The 25,811-nt window shown below is 40.7% G+C and overlaps 1 protein-coding gene across 2 annotated transcripts in view; it reads right to left on the bottom strand.

Moving 5' to 3' along the window:
• Positions 1–16,441, bottom strand: part of cars1 (cysteinyl-tRNA synthetase 1) — a 123,753-nt gene extending 107,312 nt beyond the window's left edge. The window contains exons 1-2 of one of the 2 annotated variants that reach the window (XM_039737019.1): positions 16,366–16,441; positions 7,166–7,402 (exon numbers count right to left, since the gene is read on the bottom strand). In XM_039737019.1, coding sequence (XP_039592953.1) covers positions 7,166–7,402; positions 16,366–16,387 — 259 coding nt within the window. In that variant the 5' untranslated portion in view covers positions 16,388–16,441. The remainder of the gene's footprint in view (positions 1–7,165; positions 7,403–16,365) is intronic. The other variant, XM_039737028.1, reaches the window with a different exon arrangement.
• Positions 16,442–25,811: the final 9,370 nt, after the last annotated feature.

A 25,811-nucleotide genomic window follows, 5' to 3' on the forward strand; every position in this document is an offset into this window, starting at 1 on the left:
GCCACTAATGCAGCCTTCTTTAGTTCCAGCTTGTTTTGGAGGGCTTGTTCCCTCAAGTTTTCTCTTCAGGAATCTATGGAAGGCCTGTTCAAATGGATTGAAATCGGGCAACTGGCTTGGTCATTCATGAATTTTCCAATTTTAACTTTGAAAAACGTCTATGGTATCTTAGCAGTATGTTTGGATCATTCATTGTCTTCTTGTTGGATGAAGCACCGTCTGATGAGTTTGGAGGCATTAACCGGTACTGGAGCAGATCGGGGCCTCATGTATAAACGGTAACGTATGGATAAAAATGTTGCGTTCCCGTTTTCACGCTCAAATCGCGATGTATAAAACCTAAACTTGGGTAAAGCCATGCATATTTTCACACTAGCTAAAACTCTGGCGTACGCAAGTTCTCCGCTTGGTTTTGCCAACTGGCGGCACCCAGCGTCAAAGCAGTGCTACTGTTCCAGTGTGGTTTCCCTTTCTTTTTTAGATCCACGTCCCTGACGCGGCTTTCTAAATACACTGAAATTAACCGCATATTGTTTATTAGTTTAAGGCATTTGATTGTAATTAACCTGTAACAATATAATGGTCAACAGAATGGTCAAACTAGTCTAAAAACCATAGCTGCTTTAGTGTTGTTACTCTCACTGCACCTTCTTCTTCTTCTTTCAGTTGCTCCCGTTAGGAGTTGCCACAGCGGATCATCTTTTTCCATAGTACTCTCACTGCACCACCCAGAGTATTTATATCACTGTATCTGAGTGGGGAATCACAGCTCTATAGCAGCTGATTGGAAAGAGAATTATCGGTATACAGCATTAAGCACACGCTGCCTCAGCCATGCTGTCTATTGAACTGCTCTCATATGACAAACGCTTCAGAGCCTTTCCTGTAGGGACCTCGCGGTTCAGAAACAGTTTCATCCCAAGAACTCTAAACGCACTCAATCAGTCCATCAAGTGCTCCTTGTAGATCTGTTTGTACTTATAAGTACAATCACCTCACTGCAAACTTGCGATACAGTAATAATATTGCACAACCTGAGCCACTTTGTAAAGCGCGTATTTACATATGATGACGATATCATTTTTAAGATGAAAAGCAGCAAAATATGTTTATTATATTATACAGATAAAATTTAACTTTATTTAAATAATCTATATTGTTAATAATTAAACACGTGAGGACACAATGCCGCAGCGCTAGCGACGTTCAGGGATTATTCCTGCCTCTGTGCTGTATTCTTGCTGGTGCTGGTCCGACACTGGAAGGATAGATTGATAGAATAATTAAAAAAGGTACCACCAAGAAATTTCAACGTTCCTTAAAAGTTTTGAAGAACCGGCTTTCTGAATAAAGCTTACAGAAGGCTTAATGTCTAATACAGAGCTGATTGTGTGGCAATTGGGTATTTGGAGAAGGAAAAGTAATGACAGGAATTGGGGGTTAGTATGTTTGAAAAAGACAGTACTGCTGCAATAAATTATTTCATCGAAGGTCCCACAAAGTGCAGCAAGCATCTTGCGTGAGGCAGGAACAATCACTGCGCCACTGTGTTCCCATGTTTAACACTAGAATTACCAGAGCCTACGAAAAAATTCGTAATTCCGTCCCACCTTAAACTGCTTCTTAAATCCCTTCACACCTCTCCGCCAGCGCCCTTTGTCTTCTAAATGTGCTGATAAAGAGAAGCCGGCTATTCCATCCCCCCACCAATTTAGAACGTGCACGAACTTCTCTCAGCTCATGCCTTGATTGAGTATCTGGGAGTGAAGTGGAGTTTTAGAGTGAAATAATAGATCGTTGTTTGGAACACACGCATTTCATGTCTGTTCCGTTTCTACAGTAATCTGTGTCAACACATTGTTAAAACAGAAACTTTTTTTATATTCTAGTAGTAGATGACAAAATGTAGGCATAAACTATATAATGTATGAAGCCTGAAGTCCAAATAGCAAAGAAACATTTTCACAAGAATAACACAATTGCACTTTTATTCAAACATATAACTGCAGAAAGAAAAGCGCCTTAACATGCGACATTGACACCAGTTTACTATAACTGACTCTGTGGTTCAATAGATACAGCCCCGCTTGGGAATCAAGGGTCAGGGTTCGATCCTGCCCCTCCCTTTTGAGAAGTAAACTGTTCTTAGTCTTACTGTTTTAGAATAAAAGCATACATTTGATTTCAGTCTGTAACAGCCGGTGCAATTTATGATCTTTGTAAAGGTTAGCTTTTTTTTTTTATTCACTTTTCACTCTCTCAGTCGCGTTCAGAATCAATCCATACAACCCCATCTGACACGGCTGTTTTCACTAAAGACGCTATAGCTCTGCAGTGTACCACGATGCATACTAACGCCACCCCGGTTCTGACACACAAGCGCTGGCGAAGCTGCCTTCTTCGTATCTCACCGTCACTTGCTTTTCTTTTTATTCAGTTTTATTGAGTGTTCCTGCCAGTCCCGCATGTTGCTGTATGCTTTTTCTTTTGCACCCCAGGACATGCAGAAGAAAGAATGGTAAAGACCAGTAACTTCGGCGCTATATGCAATCATCAGACACTCCCCATCTGCCCGTGTCGTTCAAACACAGGAACATATATTGGTGTAAAAGTATAACAAAAGTGCACTTTTATTCAAGTGCACTTTTTCCATCGCCTTTTCCTGTAAGAAGCAGTGTACACACTTCTCTCTATGCTGTGGTTTCTATTACACACCTGAAAGAAAGAGACAATATATGTGAAAATATCCAGCATACAGCAACATGCGGGGGGACTGGCAGGAACACTCAATAAAACTGAATAAAAAGAAAATCAAGTGACGGTGAGATACTAAGAAGACAGCTTCGCCAGCGCCTGTGTGTCAGAACCTTGGTGGGGGCGTTAGTATGCATCGTGGTACAGCACAGAGCTATAGCGCGTCTGTATTCTGTTTCTTTTGTACTCCAGGGCACGCAGAGGAGAGAATAGTAAAGAGCAGTAAGTTCGGCGCTATATGCAATCATCAGACACTCTCCATCTGCCCGTTGTTTTGTTATACTTTTCAATACTTTTATACTGCTCAAACGGGCATGCTCAAAAAATACACGTGTAATGCCACGAAAAGTGCACGCAGACACTTCATTTCGCAAACAAAACAAGTGCACTTTTATTCAAAACTACCTGTATAACCGAAGAAAAAAGAAAGCAAGATACAGTAGGCGATTGATACGACATCTTGCATGGTGCAATGCTAAGAAGTGAAGATTTTCATTCCGTGCTATATAAAATCATCACATTCAAATATTAACAGTTCCCACACACCCAAGGACCGTCCTTCCTACATTTACGACCGTGTACTTGTTGCCGTGTACACACCTCTCTGTGCTATGGTTTCTATTACACTGAATGAGCACCTGACACTGTACTTTCTTCCCTGGGGGAAGGTCCCGCATCAGAGAATTTCCAGTTCCTGCATAAATTCACACCGATCTGACGCTGTTCGTTTTCAAATAATATTGCATTAGTGCGATTATATTTTCACATATATTGTCTTTCTTTCAGGTGTGTAATAGAAACCACAGCATAGAGAGAAGTGTGTACACTGCTTCTTACAGGAAAAGGCGATGGAAAAAGTGCACTTGAATAAAAGTGCACTTTTGTTATACTTTTACACCAATATATGTTCCTGTGTTTGAACGACACGGGCAGATGGGGAGTGTCTGATGATTGCATATAGCGCCGAAGTTACTGGTCTTTACCATTCTTTCTTCTGCATGTCCTGGGTGCAAAAGAAAAGCATACAGCAACATGCGGGACTGGCAGGAACACTCAATAAAACTGAATAAAAAGAAAAGCAAGTGACGGTGAGATACGAAGAAGGCAGCTTCGCCAGCGTTTGTGTGTCAGAACCGGGGCGTTAGTATGCATCGTGGTACACTGCAGAGCTATAGCGCGTCTTTAGTGAAAACAGCCGTGTCAGATGGGGTTGTATGGATTGATTCTGAACGCGACTGAGAGAGTGAAAAGTGAATAAAAAAAAAAAAGCTAACCTTTACAAAGATCATAAATTGCACGGCTGTTACAGACTGAAATCAAATGTATGTTTTTATTCTAAAACAGTAAGACTAAGAACAGTTTACTTCTCAAAAGGGAGGGGCGCAGGATCGAACCCGTGACCTCTTGATTCCTAAGCGGGGGCTGCATCTATTGAACCACAGAGTCAGTTATAGTAAAGTGGTGTCAATGTCGCATGTTAAGGCGGCGTTTTCTTTCTGCAGTTATATGTTTGAATAAAAGTGCAATTGTGTTATTCTTGTGAAAATGTTTCTTTGCTATTTGGACTTCAGGCTTCATACATTATATAGTTTATGCCTACATTTTGTCATCTACTACTAGAATATAAAAAAAGTTTCTGTTTTAACAATGTTTTGACACAGATTACTGTAGAAACGGAACAGACATGAAATGCGTGTGTTCCAAACAACGATCTATTATTTCACTCTAAAACTCCACTTCACTCCCAGATACTCAATCAAGGCATGAGCTGAGAGAAGTTCGTGCACGTTCTAAATTGGTGGGGGGATGGAATAGCCGGCTTCTCTTTATCAGCACATTTAGAGAACAAAGGACGCTGGCGGAGAGGTGTGAAGGGATTTAAGAAGCAGTTTAAGGTGGGAAGGAATTACGAGTTTTTTCGTAGGCTCTGGTAATTCTAGTGTTAATAACATGCTTTAACTCCCATCATCATGAAAATTATATCAAGTATATATCTCAGTATTTTAGTTATTCATAGAGCTGTAATATCATGAATGCAATCGATTCTGTGCCCTATCAGAGGAAGAGAAAGCCCGTTTAAGAAGCACATAGTGATTCACACACACAGAGCACATAGAAGATCACATATAAAACAAAGCTTTTAACGTGCTACTTTAGTTATAATGGGATTTGAGAAACTAGTAAATTAAACAATTTAAAGATGAAGTTTATGATGTTCTACTTTAATGACAAAATAAACTATGTGATTAAAGTGGAAATTTCAAGATTAAAGTTGACATTTCGTGCTTTTTTTCCCCACTGTGTGCCTATTTTTTCTTTTCTCTGTACCCTAATAAGCTTTCATATGACACTCAGACGATAGGCTACGACTCGCCGTTCCACAGTGACTTTGATATGTGACAACTTCTTTTTTATTTCAGGCACTGTGCGACTTTGTGAACTTGAGCTTTCAAGTTTCTCCGATACTCTATGTCATTCGATCAACTTCCTTTTGTTGTTTATACCACTGTTTAAACCAACAAATAGTACGTTTTTCTTTGCCTCCACTTGGCATTCGCTGAAATTCTTCTATTTACCCCCATGCTTTTGTCATTGCCTTTTCACAGAACACTGACTTTAAGGGCTATTTATATTGATTTGCATATTCAAAGAGGCCTAATTCTGGGAGGAGTTTGAGGAGTGGCAGCAGGCATGTGCAGGTGCGTTACTTTTCACGCTGACTGGGATTTATGGAGTGGAAGAACATGGAAGTTGGCAAACGAACAGATTTATGCATCTGGGTTTTTTTTTTGCGTACGAACATTTCCGCTATTGTCCTTATGCCATGTTTTAGTGTGAATTCTAAGCAAGGCGTTATGCATGAGGCCCCAGATGTTTCTCTACACCTCAGAATTCATTGTGTCACTGATATCAGCCGTTCCATCATCAATGAAGAGAAATGTGCCAGTCAGTACCTAAGGGCAGCCATAAATGCCCAAGCTATAACACACCCACCATCATATTTAACAGATGAGGTGGTATGCTTTGGATCTCGGGCAGTTCCTTGTCATCTCCACACTAGGAATTTGCCATCACTCTGATTAGGTAAATCTTTGTCTCATCTATCCACAAGACCATTTCCCAGAACTCTACAGGATATCTGAAGTCCTTTTTCACTAACTGTAATCAGGCCATCCTGTTTTTATGGTCTTCATCTTGCAGTGTGTCCTCAGTATTTCTGCTCATGAAGTCTTCAACTGATAGGCATCTCTGTCACACACGTCTGCCCCCTGAAGACTGTTTCTGATCTGTCAAATAGGCATTGGGGGATTTTTCTTTGTCATAGTGAGGATTCTTCTGTTATCAGCAGTGGAGGCCTTCCTTGGCCTAGCAGTCCCTTTGCGATTACTGAGCTCACCAGTGTGTTCTTTCTCAGGTCATCCTAAAGTTTTACTGATGTCTCTAATGGTTTGATTCTCATTTTTCAGCCTCATGATGGCTTCTTTGACATTCATTGGCACAGCTGTTGTCCTTGTGTTGAACAATGGCATCTGCGGACTCCAAAGGGTAGAAGCAAGCTGAGGTGTCTTACGAAGCCAAGAAACACACCTGAGGAACCACAAACACCTGTGAAGCCAATTGTCTCAAACATAATGGTGTCCTAAAAAGGGGGGGTTGCAGAAAAAGTGTTGTCATTTCTACATGGTGGGGCCAAAATATATGCAAATCCCCTTAAATGAAAGTCTGAAATGTGCACTTTAATCACATCTGAATTGTTTGATTTGTAATTTTAAAATGTGGAGCAGAGTGGGAAATCAAGGAAAAATGTATATTTGTCCCAGACATTATGGATGGCACTGTATGTCTCACTTATGCCACCTTTGACCATTACAAAGTGAAGTTATTTTAATAGGTAATGTTGAATAAGAGGAATAACTACTTTATCGAAGTGTTACAACACCAGAAGAAGCCTTGGTTAATGACTTGTTACTTAAGAGTAAATGTGTAATAAATGAATTTCTGCAGTACCTAAAGTATTGCCAAAAAAATGTTGTATGCCTTTTTTGTGGCATAAAAAAATTGCTTGCATTAATTTCTGGGTGTAAACAGATTTTCTTCACATTTTAATTTCTTTCGTCATTACTATTAATTACTTGTTGTTGCCACCTCTTTGAGAAGGAACAACCAAAGCCACAACCACCCCATTTTTCCCCCAAAGTCAGCAAGAGGTCCCACTAACAAAATCTAGGGGACGACCTGCCTTGTGTCTGTTGCTTGCCACAACACCGTGAAGAAAGAAGCAGGTTACCACATTGGCTATATGCATAAACACATTTTGGACTATTTTTAGCTTTTTGCATCATATGGAAAGCTAGATGACTGACATTCCATTTCACTTGTGCACCCGTATGGCGATAAGCATTGTACTCACTGCTGCAAGACCTGGCGTGCTGAGAATTGCTGCTCAAGATGGCGTCTATGTGTCTGTACCACCGTAGTGCATGAAAGTGCTGCTCAGGAGGCGGCGCCTGGAGAGTCTCAAAGACTTCTGCATCGGCCTGTGAAAACGTGAACCCTCCTATGTAACTGCGAGTGCTCAGGTACCCATTCAAGGCGACTACCCGGGAAGACTCATCTCTGATTTTCAAGAAAAGGCCATAGTCAAAAGCTGTAAAACAGTCAAAGCACTAATTTAAGTCAGAAAGAGGAACAGGACATTTCAAGATTTCTTTTCTAGTTCCTAACTAAAACCTAAAGAGTCATCACAACGCAAAAGTAAGAACAAACTGCAAAACCAAATGATTAATAAAATGTTACCTATTTTCAACAAAGTAAAATGGAATATTTTTTTTATGTTTAGAATTTTTACCAGAGCATGATGATTGGTGCTACTTTAAAAAACTTCAGGGATTTGAATTTTATTCTTAGCCCACTGACTGCCCATGTTAAGTGAACTTACCTACTACAAACCCAGGCTGTACCCTACTGGGTCACACTATCTGTAGGGGAGTGTACACAGACACTTAGGAGATTCCAGTGTCTCTCCTCAAATTAAGCTATGGTGACTCCATATTGGCCTGGAATGAACGATGTGGGTGTGGGCCTACTATGCACGGGAGTCCAGTCCTGGATTAGGTCCTACCCTTCATCCACATGTGCTAGCAACCTATGACCCTGAACTAATAGTGGAAAATGAATGAAATATTAATACTGTTTTAAGTGAATACTTTGCAATAACATGTTTTAGCTTTGCTGGAGTTAGGAGACCCAGGCTCGCTTCCCGGGTCCTCCCTGCGTGGAGTTTGCATGTTCTCCCCATGTCTGCGTTGGTTTCCTCCCACAGTCCAAAGACATGCAGGTTAGGTGCATTGGAGATCCTAAATTGTCCCAATTGTGTGCTTGGTGCGTGTGTGTGCCCTGTAGTTAGGATATAGTGGGTTGGATAACGGATGGATGTTTTACGCTTCAAAATATTGTGTATTACAGTACCAAGCAATCAGACACAATCAGACACAGAGTCGCATTACAAAATAGGAGGGTAAGTCAATAATTATCCACACTTATGGGATCATTTTGTTTGGACTGGCTGTACTACTCTACCCACAGGAGCAGGATGCCCGTCCATGTCCAATTCCAATGACAGCATTCAGCAAGTCTATAAAGTGATCTTAATGAACCAACGTGTAAGATGCCTTGAGAGGGTCGTCAGTTTCCTCACAGACCACCAAAGAAGTGGTGCAAATGTGGCTGAGGCCCAACCAAAAACTATTTTTGTTTTCTTTTTAATTTCTGAGGGCCTAAACAAACATGTGGTGCACTGGACCAAGTGCACCGAAAAGCATGGGGACCAAGCTGTAAAAAAATAGACACATCATTCCGTATATACTCTACTGCAGTTCTAATAAATTGTAGAAAGAGAGCGCAGATAATCATTGACTTTCCCTCAGAGAACGGAAAGTCAAATCAAGAATACAAGCCATGCAACATTTCAAAAAGAGAAGTTAGAGAGAGAGAGAGAGAGTTAAAACACATTACATTACAGTATATAATTCCTGTACTTATTCAGCCTAGAGCACGATTTAAATAAAATAAACATGGGTCCCATTATACATTTCCTCAGAGACAGAATAGCAAACTTATCCTAACATTAATAAACTAGTGCCAAATTTTGAAACAATTCTGCACTCTTCCTTGTAAAAGAAATTTAATTTAGTCTAGCTTGAGATAATAAGGGATGTCACATTCATTTTTAAAGTAACCTTTTTTTTTTTAATTTTTAGATAATATATTTTAATCAGTTCAGACTACTCTGTCTTGGTTGTTTAAACAAATCTGTGTCTATATATGTGTATTCATTATGTAGTTAGTAAAGTTTCTAATCGCTTTTTCCTGGTACCGCCCTTGTTACAGACAGAACTTTAAGCTTGCACTTAGTGGAGCGCGCAGTACAAAAGTAAACCGAATGAACTCCCCCATGGAATTATGGGGAGCGCATTACAATTCTTTAAATAAGCAAAAAATCAGCCGTTATACAACCAGTGAAGATTAAAAGTAACCGAGATTTATTTCTATAAAATTAAGTCCCACCTGATGTTACGCTACACAACGCCATTATTTCAGTGTTTCCAAAACTTTTTTTTCTTTTCCCCTCGAGACTCAGTCTTGCCCTTTATAGCAGGGGTTCTCAAACTCGGTCCTGGGGGACCCCTGTGGCTGCAGGTTTTTGTTCCAACCAGATTTCTAATCAGTGACAACACCTGATAGCACTGATCTCATTTAATTAGCTGGTATTATCTTTTATTCAACATTCAGAAAAGCACAGCAGCATGATTTTTACATTTATAAGAAACTTAGAAATTTTTCTGTTTTTACTATAGATTTAAATGCTTAACTCTCTTTTTATTATATTTTGTCCTTTCTCTGTGCAGTTTGCTAAAAACAAGCAGAGCAGAAACCCAAGCAAACAACACTCAATCGTGAAAGGCTACAAAGTACTTTAGCGTCAGCCCCACAAAGTAGTAAATAACGGATTAATTAAACAATTAGAACACCTAGAAAAGTAGAATGATAATCAAGATGAAAATACTGTTAAAAAGAAAAAAATACATATAACTGCTTAGTACATTTTAATACTTTTTTTTTTTTTTTAAACCAAACTTAGTTTTCTAATTTGTATATTGTTTCCAAAATAGGGAATCTGGGAAACAACAACTCACTTCATTAGCCCAGGAGTCCAATTAAAAACAGAGGCTGGTTGGAACAAAAACCTGCAGCCACAGGGGTCCCCCAGGACCGAGTTTGAGAACCCCTGCTTTATAGTATCCTCAAGGACCCTGTCCATGAAAAGACAACTGGGGTTTTGGTCCAATTTGGAGAATCACCGACAACAGTCAAAACATTGGGTGGGCACGTATGACCTCCTTGGAGAACTGACTCCAAATGTCATAGAAGAGCAATGTCGATGGCCCTGGCGACCCAACACGAGACACTTTGCTAAAATTACGCGACCCTTTTCCATTGAATACAATGAGATGCTCTGATCTACCGCCGCCCATCTGAAATCAGCCGATTTTCATTAAAAATGACTTGATCGGTAATCTGTAAAATTGGCCATTCACAAAAAAACCCAAAAACGATCTTTTCAGAACCCTGCTTTTGTAGGTTTTATGGTGATTTGGTTGCAGTGCTCCTTTATGCGAGGTATTACGGTAATTGAGCCAGCGCTCAGCTTTTTTTTTTTATTTTAATTTTTTAGCAGCAAACTTCCTGTAGTGTAAAAAAGCAAATCAATGCTTGCTTTACAAGACAGCGAGAGGTGACTGGAATATTAGCCTTTACACTAAAGAAAGTGGAGTATAAAACAGAAAAAGGAACTGGAGAAGTCATCATGTGCAGTAAAACAAACAGAAAGAAAAACTACTTTAACAAATTCTAACCTTTTTATTTTGTCCTTTAATTAAAATGGATACCGTTTGAGTTTGGACCGCGAGCTTGCTTTATGTGTCTCAGCTTTTCAATTACAAAAAGAAAAGATAGACGAATTTGAAATTGCTGCTAAATTAACAATAGTCTTGTTAGCGTTACAGCAAAATGTCTTTTACGTATAAACCTGATAAGCATGTTAGCCTTACGTCTTCTTGATAAACAACTTATGAACATTTGATACATTTGCAATATGTTTAGCACTTGTTGCTTTGTGTCATCTTACATATAAACATCTGTGTGTCTGTCTGTCCGGCCCGGAAGTGAGAGGTGGAGTCGGGGTAAGAGCTCCACCTCCGAGGAAACCGAAAACTCGCTTGGCCACTAATAACACAAGCGGGGCCAGCGGGTCAGCAAAACAAAGCCTCAGAAGAAAGACAAAGTCGCTTAGCCGCTAACATTTGTAAAACGGAATGCCTTTTACTTTTCCTCCCGGCACTAATCACAAGAGATGCGAGCACATCGGCAAAACAAAACCTCCTAAGAGTGAGACACCCAGAGTAGTTCCTTTCAATTACCTGACATTGCTACATTTCAGTTTTTTTTTCCTGACGATTTCAATAGTTTCTAGGACCCCGGGTTTTTTACAGCACGGGCTTACACAGCTAGTACAGTATAAGTTTTCGTAAGAAATAAATACTACATAATTAAAATGGTAATGCATACTTATAGTTACACCTCAAGAATTACAGATATCTACCTGATGCACTGAAAATAAACACACCTGTATAAATAAAGTAAATGTATATTATAACAGAAAAAAAAACTGTAGTGCAACTGAAGATTAAAAATGATTAAAACTAGTAAATGCAAGGAACATTTACATTTAACCAGTGTTTAATTGCCAATATCGATAACATTGACTGTGTGTGTGTGTGTCTATATATATCGTCATATATCTTTATATATAATACGCTACCGTGGCTGTTCGTTTGTCTGTCCTGGATTTTAAATCACCTGTAGCTCGCAAACCATTTGAACTATTGACCTGAAATTTTATACAAATGTTAAAATTATACAAGTTATTGTCTGTTATATCTGCATTGTTATCACTCTTTAATTTAATATTGTTTTTTATCAGTATACTGCTGCTGGAGTATGTGAATTTCCCCTTGGGATTAATAAAGTATCTATCTATCTATACACATATACTACGTCAGGGGTGTCAAACTCCAGCCCTGGAGGGCCGCAGCGGCTGCCGGTTTTCATTCTAACCCTTTTCCTAATCAGTGACCAGCCTTCACAGCTAATTAACTCTTTTTCCCTTCATTTTAATAGCCTTGTCCTTAAGGAGTAAGTGCTCTGAATTGATTCTTTTCTTCAGTAAATGACATCCAAACAGAAATGAGACGTGAAACGAGCTGATAGATGACCAGCTAAACTGGGGCTTCAAACTCCAACCAATTTCACTCCTTAATGAGAAGTCAGTTCTTGCTGTTAATTAAATCTATCATTTAATTCCACGGCTCGTTGCTGCTCTCATTCTGCCACAGCAGACTTTTCCAAAACTGTTGATTTTCTGTTTTTTCTAAGAACACCATCAAAATGTTTTGGTGACCTCACAGATCAACCTTACTGAAACCATCACCTTTCTCTATGTTCAGATAATGTGGTCAGCTGGTGATGTGGCAGCTTGTTTTGTGTCTCATTATTGTTTGGCTACTAATTAAGGTAAAAAAACAACTAAGGGGTGAGTCAAGTTAATTAAAACAAAGGCAAAAGAAGTTAATTAGCAGCAAAAACTGGTCACTAATGAAGAAGATGGTTAGAATGAAATCCTGCAGCAACTGCGGCCCTCCAGGACTGGAGTTCGACACCCCTGTTTACGTGACCTCTACTGCCGTCATCGGGGTGATGATTGACCTCCAAGGTTATTCCTCTTTTTATTTTTATTTTATTGTAGAATCAACTCTCAGGTGCGGCCAGCAAGGCGGCACATGCGTATCTGCGCCGTTCTCATCCCTACCATCTCCACCGTCACTTCCCCTACTTCTTCATATCTTGAACCATTCTTGAGGCAGATTGAAAGTGCAAGCTGAGGTGAAAAATTAAAGAAAATGTACTAAGTAATAGCAACACAAACCCTGACTTAATCAGTTTTAACACAAAAAGATGCCGACGAAAGAGAAGCAGCGGGCCGCTAGGACGGAGAAAAGAAGAGCTGCTCAGGAAGCAGCAAGCGCATCAACCTCTGAGCAAACGAATGATAAACATACAGAGAAAGAGGATGAAAACTAGGAATGGTCAAGTCAAGTGTATTCACTGCATGTTATCGTGTAGTACGCCGTTACTGGTATTATATATCGCAGACTTCAATTACTGTCTGAAAATAAAGGGTGAACCCGCTGTGCTTTGGAAATCCTGAAACTGTGTGCTGGAAAGCCATTCTGCAGTCGACTAATTTGACATACTTTAGAATTTCTAGTTGTGTAAAGTGACGTCCTCAGGTGACGAGATTAGCAACTGCAGTCATCAAGTTAGATATTCCCTTAAACTAGAAATTGTGTAACGTGACACTGACTTAAAGATTGTCTAGAGGTGCAGCAGTACCTTATAAAGACTAGCAATAGTGCGGATATTCTCTTGATTACAAGCTAATATATTTCTTTATTTTTATTTTTTAATACGCAGTTTATTTTTAACCAAACTTTTTGACTTTTCTGAAGTAGAAAAAAAATGTGTTAAAGGAATTCCATAGTTGATCAAAGAGTACAGACACATTTTCTGTATAAAAATCATAAAATTCATAAATGAAATATCTTATTAATTGAGATGGGCTGGAATATTAAGTATCCTAAAACAGAGCTGCAGAAAACAATCGACCTTGACGTGATCCATACACAAGTTTCACGTGTTAATGAGTTTTGCTGAACGGCACTGTTAATAAGCTGACAGTAATTATTGCAAGGCCTATAGAGCAGTAGTTCCCAAACTCGGTCCTGGGGACCCCCATGTGGCTGCAGGTTTTTGCTCCAACCAGATTCACAAACAGTGATAATAATCGATAACAACTGAATTCAGTTAATTAGCCGTTGTTTTTAACTCTTCTCTTATTCTGCATTCAGAAAAACACAACAGTATGGTTTTTACATTTATAAGACATTTAGAAATATTTCTATTTTTTTCTAGAGCTATAAATGCTTAATTCTCTTTTGTTGTTTTCCAATTATTTTTCCCTTTTCCTGTGTCATTTGCTCCCTTCATTGAACCCTAATAGCGACAATTAACAACCAGCATAGCAGACACCCAGGATGATGAAAGCAGCAATGACTTCAGTGTCAGACCTGCTAAATTAGTAAATAATCAATTAAATAATCAGAACACCTGAAAAAGCAGAATGAAAGTTACATTGAAAATACTGTTAACAATTAAAAAAACTACATATTCCTCATACAACTAAAACCTACATCCATCCTTCCATTATCCAACCTGCTATATCCTAACTACAGGGTCACGGGGGTCTGCTGGAGCCAATCCTAGCCAACACAGGGCACAAGGCAGGAAACAAACCCCAGGCTGGGCGCCAGCCCACCACAGGGTACACACACACACACCAAGCAGAAACTAGGGACGTGCACCTAACCGGCATGTCTTTGGACTGTGGGAGGAAACCGGAGCACCCGGAGGAAACCCACGCAGACACAAGGAGAAAATGCAAACTCCATGCAGGGAGGACCCGGGAAGCGAACCCAGGTCTCCTAACTGCGAGGCAGCAGCGCGACCCACTGCACCACCGTGCTGCCCTACAGAACTACATAATTAATAAAAATCTACCAAACTTAGATAGTAATTTCTACACTGACTCCAAAACAAAGAAACAGGCAAATAATGCCTCACTTAAATTAGGCTAAGAGTCCAATGAAAAACGGGAGTTGGCTGAAACAAAAACCTGCAGCCACGGTGGTCCTCCAGGACTGGAGCTGGCAACCCCTACCATACACAGCAAGATTTCCTTTTCAATATGAAGGAATATTTTGAACAAAATTAAATAAATAAATTTCCCAAAACAGTAAAAGTACTGTGAAATGTGACAATGAACAAATAATAGCAGCATGAAATGTTTTAATAATTAAATATGTATAAAATAATGTGTTGTGAAATGTTTGCCTATTTTTTCTGCATTTCTTTAGTTATTTATTTGTTTTAGTGAGACCACAAGCAACATTAAATAGATCCTGAAATGAAAACTGTCACCTTGACTCATCAGTTGGAAGGGTTAGCTCTAGCAAGTACAACGTTTTGATTGGTGAATCATCTGCAGAGTGGACAGATGCGCTCTACTTGTCTTGGGAAACTTGTGGCACAAAGCTGTGACTGTGCATGTCAGATACGTGTGCAAGAAAATGATGCTCAGTAAAAAACTGTGTGAACTGGCAACTGTAATTTTGAAAACTCCAAATTCGTCTTTAGAGTCACATCTTAAGTGTCTGCTGTAAATGTGGCACTTGCCACCCAAAGGTTTACCGGTCACTCTACCGACAATTCTCCAATCAAAAACTACTCTCACTAGGACCCGCCCTATCAGATTTGCCAGTTTTCATTGCCGAGCTTATTTCATGCTGCGTTTGGTGCTATTCATGTCATGACATATTTAATCATTTATGCTCACATTTCACTACACTTTTATCATTTGCAGATTTATATATTTATTTTATTCCGTCTGAAATATTCCTCCATACTCCAAGGCTAACTAAGCAGCTGCATGTTCATTACCCTTTACTTCTTTCCATTGTCATAAAGCACAAACACTTGTAACCAAGTAGTACGTCAGAGATGCCATGGCATTCTTTACTTTGTTTCTGTTGTCTTACATTTTTTTGCCATCCAGGCTTTCTGAAAGATTGTAAATAAAAAGAGCTCCATGACTACGGTATGGCCATGCGCTGCTACAAGCCACTAAATTACCGATCACGGACGTGTGGAATGCATTGTTGTACGAAATGATTGACGGTCACTATCCTAATGAGCATCGGCTTTAATTTTGTTGCTAGTAGATTCTATTATGTGTACGCCTTTATTCTGTACAATGTCCGTTTATTTGCAAGTATGAAGCGCTGCAGAATAATCAAATTAGTCTTTTGGTATTTAACAGTCTGCCGGCGTTTATTTATAACTGATATGTAACCGCACAGTATCGATACCTTGGTATTTGCCATATGGTTGTTATAAAGAAAGTTTGCTATCTTTTAACTTAAACCAGCTGGGCTTTTGAAATCGCTCGTGAACTTAAGAGTTATATATACGTGTTAAGCAAGACCCGCTAACCATCGCACGGGCGCACGCAGCCTTCTGCTAGGTTTTCAGCTCCCAGCTGTCAAAACTAAACATCACAGCTTGAAACACTTAGGACCCTCGACACAAAGAGAGGAAAGTGCTCGACACTACACACCAGTCTTGACTTTATCGACAATGAATGACTGCATAATAGTTAGCTCATTTAAATGTAAAGGTAATACGCTACAACACGAGCTTTTTTGTGATGCTGCATCTGCCCAGTAAAAACCCAAATTTATTAACAGAAAAGATGATCACGTGTATCTGCTAAGACAACAAAAAAAAAAGCTCCACCAGTCTCTCGTGTCAGTTCACACTGTAGTCTTTACTGTACCGAAGAGGTTACAATGCACAATAATTTGGAGTAAAACTCACTCTGTTCCTCACTCGCTGCCATCCTGCGTCCCGGATTCTGATGCAACAACGTGTCCGGATGTGAGTATCGCCGGCACTTCCGCCACTCTGCGAGTAACTCCAAGTATGGCTAAGGGGGCGGGCGCTCATCGCAGAGTCTGTCCAATCAAGATGTAAATAGAAGCGCACCTCGACTAACTGTCCAATAACTGAGACATCTTGTCCGCGCAAAAAACAGCCGTAGACCATTGTCCGATAAAATATCACAGACACTGTAAAGTTAAAAAAAATCTTTTGAGCTTCCGCCACACTTGATGGAACGAGCGCTAAAAATGTTGCCATCTTGGTAAGGTCACGTAACTGTAGTACTGTAACTCGATTACTAAGAACTGTACCGATATTTATCGCCCCCTGCTTTTAGGTTAGACCCTTGAGAAAACCCACATATTCCGAAAAGGATTTAAAAAAACATTCCAAAAGTATTTAAGTCAATCTTAAAATAAAACCTATTTGACTTTATAATCAGCTCATATTAAGTAAAACAGATACGATGCAAAAGGCAATCTTAAAATAGAACCTGGTCGACTTTATAAGTACAACACACACGATATAAAAGGCAATCTTAAAATAAAGTCTGATTAACTTTATAATCAGTTCATATAAAGTAAAACAGACAAGATGCAAAAGACAACTTTAAAACAGAATTTATAGAGTTTATATTAAGTAAAACACATTATATAAAAAAGCAATCTTTAAATAAAATCCAACATCCTTTACGCATTATGGTATTTGTGCTGCCAGTAGCTTCCTCAGGTGTCTCCTTACTGGGTCTTCAATTATGTCTTCAGTGTTGATGGTGCGGCAAAGCTGGCCATTGAAAGAAGGTGGCAGTGGTGCTGGTGTCTATGACAAAAACGATTCAGGGACTAAGCTTTGTCCACATCCCCTTCTAGCATGTGAGCCCTAGATTGCTTCAGTCCTGTAATTATACCCAGTCCATTCCAGACATCCTCTATGTTTTATTCAATGAGTTTGTTTTCTATTTTAGCTTTGTAAGATTCCTTTTTTCTTTCCTTCATTCCCTTTTTTTTAGCACATGCTGCATGACCTTCAGTGCCTTGTTGTCACTGGATTTGAATGCTCTCTTTTTCCCATTCAGGAGACCTTTTAGCTCCTTAGTAATCCAGGGCTTGTTGTTTAGAAAGCAACACACTGTCTTTGTGGGTATCACTGTGTCAACACAGAAGTTAAAATAGCCTGAGATGTAGTGACCGAGTCCTTCAATATCATCCCCATTATCGCCCAGTCTGTAATTTGGAAGCAGCCATTCAGAGCCATTTCAGCCTCTGGGCTCCACCCTCTCAATATCCCGGTGTGCTGTCTAATAACAGGAGTTAAATAGTTAAATGCAAACAAAAACTTTACAAAATACAAAGTACACACAGAGAAATACAAATACAGTAAATGCGCTGTAAAAGTAAGCCATTTCAAATTCATTAGAATAATAATATTAATTCATTTTACTTACTTATCTAACACTATATGTCTATCGAAATTTATGTTGAGACTAACTTTCCCCTTTGGCTCCGCCCACGTAGTCGTGACACAGGACAGTGAGGAAGGCCCTGCCCGGCTCCCCACTCCTGACGTCACGCTTCCCACTCCCCTCGGCCCACAGCCTCTGTCTCGGATTAGCACAAATATACCGCTCCTGCAAGCAAACTATGATCCTTAGTGTGATGAGAGAAGTCGCAAAATCAACCGAAATGTTCAAGCAAATTCTAGAAAAAAACCCAATCTAATTCCATTAAGTAGTTCTCTTGTTAGCTAGCTAAGTGGAGGTAAGGTACACACCCCGAGGCTGGTGCGTGAGTGAGGTGGTCCCCACTCCGCTCACCCTGCTACGTGTCCATTAGATTCACGCAAACGAATCGGTAACACAAGCGAACTATGATACGTAGTGCAATGAGAGCAGTCACAAAATCAACCGGAATGTTCCACAGTTCATCACAGGATACAAACACATCTCTCTATTATAATAAAAAAAAATCCTGGATCGTTCTATCTTAAGATGCCGTCGTTTCCCTTTATGAGGAATTCTGGGAGGAAGACGCCCGTCCAGGTGGTCTGACCCCAGAAGTGGGAAATATGTCAATTTTCCTTTCTGCAGAAGGAGAAGAGAGAGTGTTTATTAGACAGTGCCCCCTCGTGTCTCAGCGGTAAATCACACTTACCTAAGCCCTTAGGCTGCTCCCCAAGCACACTTGTGTGACAGTGTAATTCTTACTTCACCAACTATCTGGTACTTTCACGTATTTGGCAACATTCTAGAGAATATCCTGGACGGCTAACATAGCAGAAGTTATTCTGACAGGCAGCAAAACGTTATCAAGTAAAACTTGTGCCTCAATCGTCAGATTTCTCTGATTTTCACTGCACAAGTTCTAGTCTGAGTTCATGTTCTTGTTTAGATTCTGTTCATTTTTGTTCATTGATGCAGGGTTTCATCACCTTTATACCCATTAATACAAAATAAACTGCTCAAAAAAAAATAAAGGAACACATTGAAAACACGTCAGATCTCAATGGGGAAAAATCCTGCTGGATATCTCTACTGATATGGATTGGGCAATGTGTTAGGAACGAAAGGATGGCACATCATTTGTTGGAAATGAAAATGATCAACCTACAGAGGGCTGAATTCAAAGATACCCCAAAAATCAAAGGGAAAAAATGATGCAGCAGGCGAGTCCATTTTGCTGAAATTTCACTACAGCAACTCCAAGTCATACTCAGTAGTTTGGATGTCACACGTCTGTCACATGTGCTCAGGGTGAACCTGCTCTCATCTGTGAAAAGCACAGGGCACCAGTGGTGGACCTGCCAATTCTGGTATTCTATGGCAAATGCCAGTCGAGCTCCATGGTGCCAGCCAGGCAGTGAGCACAGGGCCCACTAGAGGACATCAGACACTCAGTCTGTTTCTGATTGTTTGGTCAGAGACATTCACACCAGTGGCCTGCCAGCTGGAGGTCATTTTGTAGACTCTGGCAGTGCTCATCCTGTTCCTCCGGTCAGTCCTGCTGATAGGTTAAGGACCTTCTATGAGGGGCCCTGTCCAGCTCTCCTAGAGTAACTGCCCGTCTCCTGGAATCTCCTCAGTGCCCTTGAGACTGAGCTGGGAGACTTGGCAAACCTTCTGGCAATGGCACATATTGATGTGCCATCCTGGAGAAGTTGGATTACCTGTGCCAGCTCTGTAGGGTCCAGGTATCACCTCATGCTACCAGTAGTGACACTGACCGTAGCCAAATGTAAAACGAGTGAAAAAACAGATGAGGAGGGAAAAATGTCAGTGGCCTCCCTCCACCTGTTAAACCATCCCTGTTTTGGGGGTCATTTCATTGTTGCCCCTCTAGTCCACCTGTTGGTAATTTCATGAACACCAAAGCAGCGCAAACTGATTAACAACTCCCTCTGCTACTTAACTAATCAGATCAAAAGACCAAAACTTTCATTGACTTGATGCTATACGTGTTCCTTTAATTTTTTTGAGCAGTATATATTTACATTTAAATATCAAAGCAATAATTATTGTTAACAAATGAAATGCCATGAGAAACCAAAAGGAAAACCCTCACCTCACAGTGGCCATTACAGGACTCAGAGCATGCCCAGAATATCATGTCCTCCATTTACATTGCGAAGTAGTTGTTGTCAACCACCTCTCAGTGGCACCATTTCCTACTTAAATGAAACTTAACAAAATATCCCTGGACATTTTAATCTGTTAGCACCATGGTGGATGGACTGGCATCCCAACTGAGATGGAAAGTGGATTCTTGCCCAGCTAGGACATCATGAGAAGAGGCATAACCCAGGCCAGAATGGGGCTGGATTATTATCCCAGTTTTGGGAATTACGGGATGGACTGGGGGAGGTTGTTTATCAAGAACAGTTCCTCTCACAGTACAATACACTGCCCGCCAAAAGTTTTAGCCCGTGTTTCTTCAAATTTAATCAGTTGAAATGCAATGAATGACCTAAAATGGAGAAAAGGTAAGCAGTAAAGAGGTTAACATTTAAATTTTAGGTTAGCAAAAACTGAAAAAAAGAAAATATCAGAATATTACAAATGGGCCTTCATCAGCGAACTACTAATACGTTACAACCTAGAGATGTTCTGCAGCTCCTTCTTTCAGCTTCTCCCATTAGGGGTTGCCACAGCGGATCATCTTCTTCCATATCTTTCTGTCCTCTCCATCTTGCTCTATCACACACATCACCTGCATGTCTTCTCTCACCACATCCATAAACCTTCTTTTGGGCCTTCCTCTTTTCCCCTTACCTGGCAGGTCTATTCCTAGCATCCTTTTCCCAATATACTCAGCATCTCTCCTCTGCACATGTCCAAACCAACCCAATCTCGCCTCTTTGACTTTGTTTCCCAACCGTCCAACTTGAGCCGGTCCTCTGATGTCCTCATTTCTAATGCTGTCCATCCTTGTCACACTCAGTGCAAATCTTAACATCTTTACAGATGTTCTGCAGCAATTAAAGTAAATGAAGCCTTGCTGAAGCTTGTTGAAGCAGACAATTTGCACAGGTGTCCCGACTTCTGTTGATTACTTAAAAACCCTCTGTCTGTCTTACCTTTTTCTTACTGCATAATATTATTGGCTAATCTTGTTTATTTATGTTTCATGTTAACTTCCTTTTTTATTTCATCTTGTAAAGCACTTTGAGCTACATTGTTTGTATGAAAATGTAATATACCGTATGTACTTATGTAAAGAGCTGCTGTAATATAAAGTTCTAACTATCTGGAAAAATATTAATGGAAAAACTTCTTTCCTGATTCAAAAAAAAGTGACACAAAGATGTGAGAATGAAGAATGATTATGTGACTAGCAAGCATCAACAACATGTCAGCCGCCGGGCCAAGCGACAAAACCACAGCGCCCGTGAAGAAAGCAAACAACAAGAAGATGCCCCAATAAAATCACCATTACAAAGACAAAATACATACATTTTCAAAAATAAAAAATATGCACTAAAACTTTGATCACAACTGTTAACACAAAGATTTTGTTATAATATTTTAGGTTTTGTAGTTAGTAGTCTGTGCCTTATAAGGTGGTCTGCTTTCCTTTTTATTTTTGGTAATCACATTGTTAATTTGACGTGTGTAACGTGTTGTCTGCCTTACAGTTATGTTGAAAAGTAAGTACAGCCCATGGAAATTGTTGACATTTTTTTTTTTTTTGTTGAACAGTCAAAGCATATATTCTTCATACTGTGGACACTAGAGGGCATCCCACAGTTCCAGACTCCAATCACGAGTGCAGTCACTCAGTCAAGAGCTTCAATAAAAGCGGTGTTTATTCATCCAAATACCTTATAAAGGTCACAATCCTCCAAATCACAGACTTCTTTCCATAGTAAATCCTCCAGCTCTCCACCTGATGTCAGTTCACCTGGATGAGGCCGGGTGCTTTCTTTTATGTCAGACACAGGAACACTTCTGTAATCAAATGGCTACAGCTTGGAAGCACTTCTGGGTCAGGCAGAACCTCCTTCCAGTTGTGCTCCTGTTTTTAAAGCCCCCTCTGGTGGAACCCACACACCCTAACAGGGCTTCTCATCAAGACTACATTTCAAAAGGTGCCCTGTGAGAGTATGAATGGGAAATCCACCTACAGGAAGCTGCCATCTAGCACAGTGGGGGGAATAAAGAACCCCCTCTGTCTCTCCATTTCTTCCCAGCCAGGAAAGGTACTGCGGACAAATCCGGCTGGGACGGCTGTCCTTCCACCTGTGGCCTCCCATCTGGGTAAGGAACCTTCTTCCCTGTTGGCCAGGATGCCAGTCCATCCACCTTGGCATTTACAATACAAATAGTACCTACAGATAAAGGTGATCTGCTCAAAAAAAGAACACCTAAAATTGATATGGTGCATTCATTCTCATAATCTAAACTAACAAAAACATCAGCACTTTAAATCCATCAGATTAGAATCAGGTGTTCTAAGAGTGTGTAGGAAGTTCCTCAGTGATGAAGGCCTTGATGCCATTGACTGAACCACATGTTCCTCAGACCTGAATTCAATTGAGAACCTGTGGGGTGTTACGTATCTGTGCATCCGCCTCACATCAGATCTCGAGCGAAATATTCAGGTGAAGATCTTTACTGAGCAATACTGTGTAATTTGTTGAGAACAAAATGAAGTAACAACAGACAATGATAATGAAAATCATCAACCCATTGAGAGTTGATTCAACATCACACCAAAAATCAAAGTCAAAAATTGAAATCCCATGTTGATCCAATCTGTGTGAGCTTCATCACGGCAACTCATAATGTGACTCAGTAGTGTGTATGTCCCCCACATGTCTGTATGCACTCCCGACAACATCTGGGCATGCTCCTGATGAGACGGCGGATGGTGTCCTGAGGTATCTCCTCCCTGACTTGGATCAGGGCATCAGTGAGCTCCTGGACAGTCTGTGGTGCTACTCGGATGCACTGATACATAACATTCCAGAGGTTCTCAATTGGATTGAGGTCTGAGGAACATGCAGACCAGTCAATGGTATCAATAATTTCATCACCGAGGAGCTGCCTTAACATAATGGCCACATGAGGCTGGGCATTGTCCTTCACCAGGAGGAACCCAGGGCCCACAGCACCAGCGTAAGGTCTGTGAGGATTTCATCCCTGACCCAAACAGCAGTCAGGGTACTGTTGCCTAGCATGTGGAGGTCTGTGTGTACCTCCAAGGATATACCTCCTCAGACCATCACTGACCCACTGCCAAACCAGTCATGCTGGATAAAGTTGCAGGCCGCATAACATATACCAAGGCATTTCCAGCCACTTTCACATCTGTCACATGTGCTCAGTAAGCTCTCATCTGCCAATGGCAGAGCTGTCAATTGTGTATTCTCTGGCGAATGCCAATCGAACTGCATGGTGATGGTCTGTAAGTACAGGTCCCACTAGAGGATGTCAGGCCCTCATGGAGTCTGTTTTCTGAATGTTTTGTCAGAAGCATGTACACCACTGACCAGCTGGAGGTCATTCTGTAGGGTTCTGGCACTGTTCCTCCTAATGCAAAGGAGCAGATACTGGTCCTGCTTCTGGGTTGATGCCCTACCACAGCCCTGTCCAGCTATCTGTGTGTATCGGCCCATCTCCTGGTTTCTCCTCCATGCTCCTGAGACTGTGTTGGGAGACACAGCAAACCTTCTTGTTATGGCATGTATAGATGTACCATCTTGGAGGAGCTAGACTATCTGTGCAGCCTGAATCGGCTGCAGATACCTAATGCTACCAGTAGTGACAAGGACACTAGCAAAATGCAATCTAGAGAAGAATCAGTCAGGATAGGAAGGATAAGAAGAGAGCAATTGTCTGTGGCCACCATTCCCTTCTTGGGGTGGTCTTGCTGTTGCCTCTTCAGGTCACCTGTTGTCACTTTCATTTGCACCAAAGCAGGTGAAGCTGATTCACAATCGTTTATGCTTCCTAACTGGACAGACTGATATCCCTGAAGTATAACTGACTTGTGATGATTAAGTGTTCCCTTCAGTTTTTTGAGCAGCGTACTTGGATTTCAATGAGAAATGCCATCTTGGAGTTATCATGCTAGTGGTTGCTACAGCGCCACAAGGATTAAATGATCAGCAGTGCATGGCACGTGAAATCAAGGGCCTGACAAGGTAAAGGTCAGCATTGGGTCATTCCAGGTTATCGGAGTTTGTGGATAAATACAAAGTACATTAGTGTGTGTATCTCTCTCATTTTGAATCTTTGTGTAAAGAATCTTGTGCTTTGAACTTTGACTGCGATTTAGCTTTTTTGTTTTGAGTTAGAAGAAAGATAGGATTGAGTATTGATTTAGGAACTGAGCTTGTGTTTTTCATCACGTCTCATCTTCTGGTCCTTTCATTTAAACAACCTAATTCAAGTCAAGTGACTCCTTTGTTGCACCATCCATACACCGTATGGCAGCATACAGTGACAGAAATTGATGTTTCCCAGGGCCACAATGCAACATAAACACAAACACGGGACTACTGCAAGAGAATTACTGTATATACTCGTGTTTAAGTTCTCCCGCGGGCTTGATTTCACCGTATAATTTCTGGTATTTTATAATGTTGGTTGTATAAGTCGAATGCGGAAAACTCACACTATTGATCCAAGAGATTATGATATGCTAATGCCCACCTGAGAGAGCAACCACGGAGCACACGGCTTTTTTTTTTCTTTGTATTGTGCCTACGTGACCACACGGTAATACCCGCACTATTCCAAAGCAACTTTTGCACTGTTTTTCTATATCTCACACCCTCATACACCTTTATCGTAAGAGCATCCCTTATCTACGATGGAGCGTTCGATCTGAAGAAAATATGAAGCTGGTTTTAAATTAAAAGTCATTGAAGTGGCAAAAGAAATTGGTAACTACGCTGCTGCAACAAAATTCGATGTGTCTGAGAAACTGGTGTGAAATTGGAGGATGCAAGAAGCAAAAAAAAAAATCTAAGTGTCGTATTTTTGAACGGGCATACAAGTCGGGGTCTGATTTTATGATTGATTTTTTAGGGTTTCAAGACCCGTCTTATACACAAGTATATACAGTAAATAACTATTGTAAGAGACGTCCGGCAGTTCAATCGGGCCGGGATGCCCCTGAGATAGAAGGATGGGGGAAGGCAGCTACTTGTGGACACTGCCTCCCCCAAAATGCTACATGGCGGCTTTCCTGGGAGTTCAGTTTCTCAGCCCTGTTGGGTGCCGTGGGTGCCACCAGGAGGTGTTGTGAAAGGACCTGGGGAGTCATGTTTCCTTTATAGCCAGGAAGTACTAGGAAGTCAATAGGACAGAAGCCCCGAAGTACTTCCGGGCTGATTACAGAACTTTAATTCTCCGTCTGACCCAGAAGTGCGGGCAAGTCATGTGGACGGAAGAGCAGAAGCACTACCAGGTCAAGAACTATATAAAGGACAGTTGAAGACCCAGCAAGCAAGCAAGAGTTGGGTGGAGGTGGACAAAGCTTGCTGGGAGGTTTGGAGGAGAAAGAGAGAAGAGTGAATTGTGTTTATTGTATTTCTTGGCTGTGGTGCTTAGGGCACTGTAATAATAATAAGAATTAAAATACTTCTTAGTGCTTTTACCCTGTGTCGTGAGCGTCTGTCTGTTGGGTTTAAAGGGGTAACAGTGACCTCTAGCGTCCACACTATACTATAAATAATAACAGATAATAGATAAGTGAATAGATATGAATACATGCATAATACAACATCTAATAATGAAAAACAAGAGTAGAATCAAGCGTAAGAAATGTACTGTATATAAATTTGGTACCAGTAGTAGATCTGAGGGAAGGTGGGCAGCGCAGAGTTCAGACAGCCAAGGGATAGACACTGTTGCAGAACCTGGCCGAATGGATTCCGATGAA

This window comes from Polypterus senegalus, chromosome 1, assembly GCF_016835505.1.
Source record: "Polypterus senegalus isolate Bchr_013 chromosome 1, ASM1683550v1, whole genome shotgun sequence".
Classification (NCBI taxonomy): Eukaryota; Metazoa; Chordata; class Cladistia; order Polypteriformes; family Polypteridae; genus Polypterus; species Polypterus senegalus.